This window comes from Bos indicus x Bos taurus, chromosome 7 (assembly GCF_003369695.1).
Source record: "Bos indicus x Bos taurus breed Angus x Brahman F1 hybrid chromosome 7, Bos_hybrid_MaternalHap_v2.0, whole genome shotgun sequence".
Lineage (NCBI taxonomy): Eukaryota > Metazoa > Chordata > Mammalia > Artiodactyla > Bovidae > Bos > Bos indicus x Bos taurus.
The window spans coordinates 102,086,753-102,096,250 of record NC_040082.1 but is presented as its reverse complement, the minus strand read 5'-3'; the positions used below and the strand labels follow the sequence as shown (position 1 = coordinate 102,096,250).

At 38.4% G+C, this 9,498-nt stretch overlaps 1 protein-coding gene across 1 annotated transcript; it reads right to left on the bottom strand.

Moving 5' to 3' along the window:
• Positions 1-214: 214 nt before the first annotated feature.
• On the bottom strand, positions 215-1,168 carry LOC113896473 (olfactory receptor-like protein OLF4). The gene has a single exon (XM_027548644.1). It carries the CDS (start codon positions 1,166-1,168, stop codon positions 215-217), a length of 954 nt encoding a protein of 317 aa, XP_027404445.1.
• Between the last annotated feature and the right edge of the window lie 8,330 nt (positions 1,169-9,498).

Genomic DNA, 9,498 nt, shown 5'->3' with positions numbered 1-9,498 from the left:
ACAGAAAAACTCTTGTATATGAAAGAGAGTGAGTACACATTTCAATAAAGTGAGTGACATGAACTGTATGGATATGTTGAAATAAAATAAATGAAAATTCCAGGAAATAAATAGAAGGAGCAAGTTCTACTTTCACAGCCAGATCAAAGAATCTGATCAAAGATTTGCAATTTCAAGCACTGGATCTCTGAATCCTTCAATTATGTGCCTTTCTTTATCTCAGGACAAGTGTCCTTTTTATAGCTGCCATTCTGAAGAATGCCTTCAGAGCCCTCTTTATGTCTCTATTCCTTAGACTGTAGATGAAAGGATTCAGCATGGGTGTGACCACAGTGTACATCATTGATGCTGTTGCACTTGACTGGGAGCTGTGGGTAGCAGCAGAGCTAACATACACTCCTAGGCTTGTACAGTAAAATAAGAAGACAACTGAGAGGTGAGATACACAGGTGGAAAATGCTTTATACTTCCCCTGAGCAGATGAGATTCTGTGGATGGAAGACGCTATCTTAGTGTAAGAGTAAAAGATTCCAGTGAGGGGACCACCAGCTAGCAGCACAGCTGTGATGTATATCACCAAGTCATTGGGAAAGCTGTCAGAACAGGCAAGTTGGACCATCTGATTGAGTTCACAGAAATAGTGAGGGATTTCCAACTCTTCACAGAAGGACAGTCTCAACACCATTAAGGTCTGTAACAATGAATGCAGGACACTGATGGCCCAGCTAACCAGAACCAAAATTCTACAGACTTTTGGATTCATGATGACCGTATAGTACAGGGGGTGACAGATGGCTGCAAAGCGGTCATAGGCCATTACTGTCAGGAGGAAGTCATCCAACCCTGCAAACAGCATTAAAAAATACACCTGAGTGATGCAGGCTTCATAGGTTATAACTTGGCTTTGGATGTAGATGTTCCATAGCATTTTGGGGATGGTGGTGGAGGTGAAGCAGATGTCTACAAAGGACAAGTTGGTGAGGAAGAAGTACATGGGGGTGTGGAGGTGGGAGTCTGAGCTGATGGCCAAGATGATGAGCATGTTTCCAAACACAGTGATCAGGTACATGGAGAGAAAAAGCCCAAATATGAGGGGTTGTAGTTCTGATTCCTCTGAGAATCGCAGGAGAAGAAATTCTGAAGGTCTTGTTAAATTCCTTTGTCCCATGTTTTGGAGGTGACTACAAAGAAAGGGGAAAGTGACATGTTTAACTTGCATCCTCACATTACTGAAATGCTACCACTTATATTTTGTGGTTAAAAATTAATTTCAGTATTTTGTTCTTGGATTTGGCAGAGTATATAGTCTTGAAAAACCAATTCTCCTAAAATCCAGTCATGGAGAAAGAATATAGGAAATAAAAAAGTACAGCGTGTCAGATGGTGACAGAGACTATGAAAAAATGAAAGCAAGTGTAAGGGGAAAGAATAAAGAGGGGGTGCTACTTTTTATAGGTGTTCAGGCAAGGCATGCAGATAGGGTGACTTTGAGCAGAGACCTCAATGAAGAGAGAGCAGGAGCCTTGAATATATCAAGTGTGTGCTTGGCAGGGAGAACAGCCAGTGCAAAGGCCCTGGCTGGTGCTTGTTTAAGATGTTCTAGTTTAAAGGAAGGAAGCCAGTGTGTGGAGGGTAATGGACAAGAGGTAGAGTGAGGACTGGTGGTGTCAGAGGATGTTGAGGACAAAGGTGGCCTCCTGATGCTGCTGAAATTGTAAGTCATGGGAGTCTTTCATCCGTACTATGTTCCTCTAGCACTTTCTGAAATTGTTGCAAGACTGTCCTGTATGTTTAAATAAATCCTTCTGTTGACTGAGTTATGGCCTCTGTATGAGTCATCTTGGAATACATCAGTTCAGCACCCCTGGTCTCAGGACTTCTCACACTACACAAGGCACCAAGTCTCTCTCACATACACACAGTAGACCCTGGCTTCCTAAACTATATTACTTCCATGTGATTTTCACCCTTAACTATCTTGATTGACTTAGTTGATACAACTCAAGTCAATCAGATCAAATTATTTAAAACTGCCATCTAGCAATAATCTCAGATACCAATAAACTTGAGTTTTATTTTGATATGGTCATTTTCCTCCTTGTATTAAGCATACATTATTTGCTCTTTTCAGTGAGCAAAGATGCCTGTATATATATTTATAATCCTCCTCTAATCTGAAACACAAATTGTACAGTAAAAGAGAAAAATGAGCAAAGGGAAAAAACCAACATTTTACAAAACAATGTATATAAGGTACGATGAATATGAATTGAATGTTGGCCATTTTTAGTCTCATGCAACAAATCTTGTTTTTCCTGAGGCTATTTAATATTTATTTGAGCTACTGGTTTTATATGATACTCTCCTATAGGCAAACCTCTATCTCCATTTTCACATGTGGCATCTTCTCTTTGTTCTTCTTGGGTTTTGATTGCCTTTCTGATAAATTCAATGGCATACTCTAGTCCTAGTTCTGATCTTTGCCCAACCATCAATGACCTCTGCAGTCCACACACACACAAAACCTTCAGACATAGAAACAATTCCAGCCTTTTTTTCTTTATCCATTTCTCTGTTGTTGGACATTTAGGTTTCTTCCATATCCTGGCTATTGTAAATAGTGCTGCAATGAACCTTGGGGGTGCATGTATATTTTTGAGTTATGATTTTCTCTGTGTATATGCCCAGGAGTGAGATTGCTGGGTCATATGAAAAACAGAAATAGAGATGCAGGCATAGAGAACAAATGTTTGGATACCAAGGGGATAAGAGCAGGTGGGAGGAATTGGGAGGTTGAGATTGATACATGTACACTATTTATACTATGTATAAAATAGATAACTAATGAAAACCTATTGTATAGCATAGGGAACTCTACTTCATGCCCGGTGGGGACTTGAGTGGAAAGAGTTACAAAAGGGAGGACGTATATGTATATGTATATGTGTATGTATATGTATATGTATGGCTGATTCATTTTGTTGTACAGTAGAAACTAACACAACCTTGTAAAGCAACTATACTCCAATAAACATTAATTAAAAAATAGAATGTAAGGAGAAAGCAGTATCCCAGTTGCAATTTCATGTTTATGGAGATTTGTGGCTTTCAATATGCTTAAAGGAAGGTATAAGTGATCTTTAGTCAAATGGTAAAAAATGATGTTTTCCTCATGATGGCTGAATGTGAGGCAACATTTAGAAATAGGTCTAATCACAAATGCAGGAGACCCAGGTTTGATCCCTGGGTCGGGAAGATCCCCTGGAGAAGGGAATGGCAACCACTCCAGTATCCTTGCCCAGAGAATCCCATGGACAGAGGAGCCATGAGGTCATAAACAGTTGGACATGACTGAGCAACTAACACACACAACACACACTAATCACAAAATGTCAGGAAGAACATTAAGGGATAAATAGATGTAAAACTTGCTGGGAACTTATAAAGGCTGAAGTATTAGCACTAAACTGGTAGAATTTTCACTACTCATTTTGTTTAAAACAATGATTTGCAGGTAAAGAGTAGTAATATGCTGGCCCAATTCTTTCAGGAAAAAATTAAAATTGAAGAGCAAAGGAGAGAAAACAATATAACTGATGGTAGATGTGACTACACAAAATTTACATACATTCACAGTCCCTCTCAAATACAATTAACTTACTTAAAGCAATGATTTGCAGGTGAAGAGTAGTAATATGCTGGCCTATTTCTTTCAGGAAAAAATTAAAATTGAAGAGCAAAGGAGAGAAAACAATATAACTGATGGTAGATGTGACTACACAGAATTTACATTCACAGTCCCTCTCAAATACAATTATACTTACTTAAAGCAACTAAAATAGCCAATTTGTGAAAAACTCCAATTCTTTGTTTGAGAGACTGCACTAAAAAACAGGAATAAAAGCTCACAGATCGTATTACACAAAATCAGAAGACTCATGCCAATAAGAGAGAAAGTAAAGGGTTAACAAATCCACATATATATTCATCCTCAGAGGTAATGAAATAATTGGAAACTGAGTTCATTAGCACACCCTTTTAACATCATAATTTTTTTTTTCATTTCTTTCACAGAAGAAAACTACGAAATTTATGTCTTTGGCAACTGCTGTTTCAAGGATGTATTTGCAGTCATTCCTTAGTATGGACCTTTCTAATCAACACTGAAACATGATCAAATATCCTGTCATAAAATTAGAAAGAAATGCCACATGTAAAATAAGATAAAAAAAGATAGCCAGTGGGAATTTGCTGTATGATGCAGGAAGCTCAAACCAGTACTCTGTGACAACCTAGAGGTGTGGGATGGGGGAGGTGGGAGGGAGGCTCAAGAGGGAGGAGACATATGTATACCTCTGACCGATTCATTTTGATGTATGGCAGAAACCAATACAATATTGTAAAGCAATTATCCTCCAATTAAAAACAGATTAAAAAGAAATGTCCTCACTATGTCTTATATCCATCCATTGCTAATATCCAATTTCTCTACTCCAGTAAATGAACAAGATATTGGACATTTGTTTTACTTCTACTGGAAGCACTTTATGCTTCTCACCCCTGTTCTATTTGGGCTTACATTGATATCATTTAATTGGCATTGTTGAATATTATCATACTGAATTGAATGCTCACTTCTCTTTCTAGCATCATAAAAATGAATTGATATTTAATCAAGCAAGCAACCAACCATAGTGATCTCTGGGCTCTGGGTTAGGCTGAAATGGTTCTCAGGTGACTGCTAGTGAACATTCTCTCTGACCTTTTCTTGCAGTGTCTTTTGGGTTTTTGAAATCTCTTGCATGGGAACTCTGAAAGGAAGGTCTCCCTGTGGAAGTATGAATCGCTTCCTGGATGGTTGATGATGGAGACTGGAGCTCTGTCCCCAGATGAGAGAGCATGTAGGGTTCAAGTATTTGTCCTTTAGTCAGACTTAGGACTCCAAAAGGAACAACCAGGTCTAGTCCGTGCCAAGGTTGTACAAGCTCAGGGATGCAGCAGAGGAGGTATTTACTGCTCCCTCTGTCTGCTAAGTAGGTTCATTTCCCTCTTGTTACTAAGCCTTGTAGTAGTAACCCGCCCTTGTTACTACGTGATTTCCCTGTGGATGCTGGTCTGGACAAAAAGGATTTTTGTCTTCTGATTCTCTGTTCCCAGGATACTAGCTATAAGTCAAGAGATTTCAATGTTTATTAATCATTCTCCATTAACTCTCTTCTTTTCCAGAGGTCTAAACTCCCAGTACTCTATCTCAATCCTGAATTTAAGTTTTCTCCAACATCTGAGTCTGAGGCAACTGTCTTGACTTTTTCCCTTGAATCATTAAAGCATTGTCTTGTGATGGCTAACAGCCCATGAAACCCTTAGAAAATAATTATTCCCTTCATTATAAGAGGGACAGTTTTGTTTCTCAAATGGAAAACATTCAGCAGTGCACATTTTGTCTTCCTGACTTTCTTTCTTTTTTTTTTTTTTCATGAATCCTCAGTCTGTCCCACTCTTTGCAACCCTACAGACAACAATCTTCCAGGCTCCTCTGTCTATGAGATTTTGCTGGCAATAATACTGGAGTGGGTTGTCATTTCCTCCTCCAGGGTGTGTTCCCAACCCAGGGATTGAACCCGCATCTGTATTGCAGGATTCTTTACCACTGTACCACCTGGGAAATCTTTGGCTTCCTGACACTTGCTAAAACCATTAGGAACTTCATATTATACCTGAAGTTGAGAGCTGTCATTTTTCCCTTCATTATAAAGTATATGTAAGTTATGACATATATTTAGATATTTTCAAGCACCATGACCAACCTTAGCACATTATAGGGATGATCTGATTTAATTTGTAGAGAAGTTCCTTCTGTGAGGTAGCACTATTATAACTTCATCCTCTGTTTCAGAAATGGGGCTCAGAGGAATTTAATGTTCTGCAGAAAATTACAAATTGATTTTTGGATGGAATCTTGATTGAAATTCTATCAGGATGCTTCCAGTTCTCAGGCTTTCATTTATGGTTCTCATCTAGAGATGGTATTGCTCCTGGGGTTATTCAGCAATGTAAGGTGGGATGCTGTAAAACACTCACAATTAACAGGATAACACTCAACACCAATAATTATCCTGTCCCAAATCTTAATGTCTACAGGAGAGGAAACCCACTTACACCAGCACTTCCCCAATTCCATTGTGGATACAAGTCACCAGGAATTGTAATTCAGGGCAAATTCTCATTGAACAGGTCTCCAGTGGGTCCAAGGACTCTGCATTTCTAATAGCTGTGTAGGGGTATGAAGCTGCATATTCTGGTCTTGAGGGTCACACTTTGAGTAACAAGGCTCTCGGCCTCTCCTAGAGTCAGGTATAGGGATGTTTAGGTCTGTACCCAAAATAATTTTTTGTATATAATTTCATTTTATTTTTATTTTTTATACATATATCTCCTCCTTATTTAGCCCACCTCCCACCCTCTCCCTATCCCATTCTTTTAGGTTATCACAGAGCATCAGGCTGGGCTCCCTGCGTTATACAGCAGCTTCTCACTAGCTAGCTATTTTACACATGGTAGTGCCAATGGTATGTCATTGCTATCTTCTCAATTTGTCCCAACCTCTCCAGCTGTGTCCACAAGTCCATCTTCTACGTCTGTGTCTCTATTCCTGCCTTGCAAATAGGTTCATCAGTACCATTTTTCTAGATTCCATATATATGCGTTAATACGTGATATTAAATAGAGAAAAACAATAGACTGGGAAAGACTAGAGATCTCTTCAAGAAAATTAGAGATACCAAGGGAACATTTCATGCAAAAATGGGCACAATAATGGACAGAAATGATATGGACCTAAAAGAAGCTTAAGATATTAAGAAGAGGTGGCAAAAAAACACAGAAGAACTGTACAAAAAAGATCTTCACAACCCAGATAATCACGATGGTGTGATCACTGACCTAGAGTCAGACATCCTGGAATGCAAAATCAAGTGGGCATTAGGAAGCATCACTGTGAACAAAGCTAGTGGAGGTGATGGAATTCCAGTTGAGCTATTTCAAATCCTAAAAGATGATGCTGTGAAAGTGCTGCACTCAATATGCCAACAAATTTGGAAAACTCAGCAGTGGCCACAGGACTGGAAAATGCCAGTTTTCATTCCAATCCCAATGAAAGGCAATGTCAAAGAATGTTCAACCTACAACACAATTGTACTCATCTCATACGCTAGCAAAGTAATGCTCAAAATTATCCAAGCCAGGCTTCAACAATACGTGAACCATGAACTTCCAGATGTTCAAGCTGGATTTAAAAGAGGCAGAGGAAGAATCAGAGATCAAATTGCCAACATCTGTTGGATCATTGAGAATGCAAGAGAGTTTCAGAAAAACATCTACTTCTGCTTTATTGACTACACCAAAACCTTTGACTGTGTGGATCACCACAAACTGTGGAAAATTCTTAAAGAGATGGGAATAACAGACCACCTTACCTGTCTCCTGAGAAATTTGTATGCAGGTCAAGAAGCAACAGTTAGAACTGGACATGGAACAACAGACTGGTTCCAAATTGGGAAAGGAGTATGTCAAGGCTGCATACTGTCACCCTGCTTATTTAACTTATATGTAGAGTACATCATGCAAAATCCTGGGCTGGATGAAGCACAAGCTGGAATCAAGATTGCTGGAAGAAATATCAATAACCTCAGATATGCAGATGACACCACCCTTATGGCAGAAAGTGAAGAAGGACTAAAGAGCCTCTTGATGAAAGTGAAAGAAGATTCTGATTGCTAGAATTTTGTTAAGGGTTTTTGCATCTATGTTCATCAGTGACATTGGCCTGTAGTTTTCTTTTTTTGTGGCATCTTTGTCAGGTTTTGGTATTAGGGTGATGGTGGCCTCATAGAATGAGTTTGGAAGTTGACCTTCCTCTGCAATTTTCTGGAAGAGTTTGAGTAGGATAGGTGTTAGCTCTTCTCTAAATTTTTGGTAGAATTCAGCTGTGAAGCCATCTGGACCTGGGCTTTTGTTTGCTGGAATATTTCTGATTACAGTTTCAATTTGCATCCTTGTGATGGGTCTGTTAAGATTTTCTATTTCTTCTTGGTTCAGCTTGGGAAAGTTCTACTTTTCTAAGAATTTGTCAATTTCTTCCACGTTGTCCATCTTATTGACATATTATTGCTGATAGTAGTCTCTTATGATCCATTGTATTTGTGTGTTGTCTGTTGTGATCTCTCCATTTTCATTTCTAATTTTATTGATTTGATTTTTCTCCTTTTGTTTCTTGATGAGTCTGGCTAGTGGTTTGTCAATTTTATTTATCCTTTCAAAGAACCATACACCATGACCAAGTGGGCTTTATCCCAGGGATGCAAGGATTCTTCAATATCTGCAAATCAATCAATGTAATACACCACATTAACAAATGAAAAATAAAAGCCATATGATTATCTCAATAGATGCAGAGAAAGCCTTTGACAAAATTCAACATCCATTTATGATAAGAACTCTCCAGAAAGCAGGAATAGAAGGAACATACCTCAACATAATAAAAGCTATATATGTCAAACCCACAGCAAACATTATCCTCAATGGTGAAAAATTGAAAGCATTTCGCCTAAAGTCAGGAACAAGACATGGGTGCCCACTCTCACCATGAGTATTCAACATAGTTTTGGAAGTTTTGGCCACAGCAATCAGAGCAGAAAAAGAAAGAAAAGGAATCCAAATTGGAAAAGAAGAAGTAAAACTCTCACTGTTTGCAGATGACAAGATCTTCTACATACAAAACCCTAAAGACTCCACCAGAAAATTACTAGAGCTAATCAATGACTATAGTAAAGTTGCAGGATATAAAATCAACACACAGAAATCCCTTGCATTCCTATACACTAATAATGAGAAAACAGAAAAAGAAATTAAGGAAACAATTCCATTCACCACTGCAACGAAAAGAATAAAATATTTACGAATACATCTACCTAAAGAAACTAAAGACCTATATATAGAAAACTGTAAAACACTGGTGAAAGAAATCAAAGAGGACACTAATAGATGGAGAAATATACCATGTTCATGGATTGGAAGAATCAATATAGTGAAAATGAGTATATTACCCAAAGCAATCTATAGATTCAATGCAATCCCTATCAAGCTACCAACGGTATTTTTCACAGAGCTAGAACAAATAATTTCACAATTTGTATGGAAATACAAAAAACCTCGAATAGCCAAAGCAATCTTGAGAAAGAAGAACGGAACTGGAGGAATCAACCTGCCTGACTTCAGGCTCTACTACAAAGCCACAGTCATCAAGACAGTATGGTACTGGCACAAAGACAGAAATATAGATCAATGGAACAAAACAGAAAGCCCAGAGATAAACCCACACACCTATGGACACCTTATCTTTGACAAAGGAGGCAAGAATATACAATGGAGAAAAGACAATCTCTTTAACAAGTGGTGCTGGGAAAACTGGTCAACCACTTGTAAAAGAATGAAACTAGA

What these genes read in the sequence shown, in the direction of transcription:
- LOC113896473 (XM_027548644.1), bottom strand. Translation starts at nt 1,168, where the DNA reads ATGGGACAAAGGAATTTAACAAGACCTTCAGAATTTCTTCTCCTGCGA.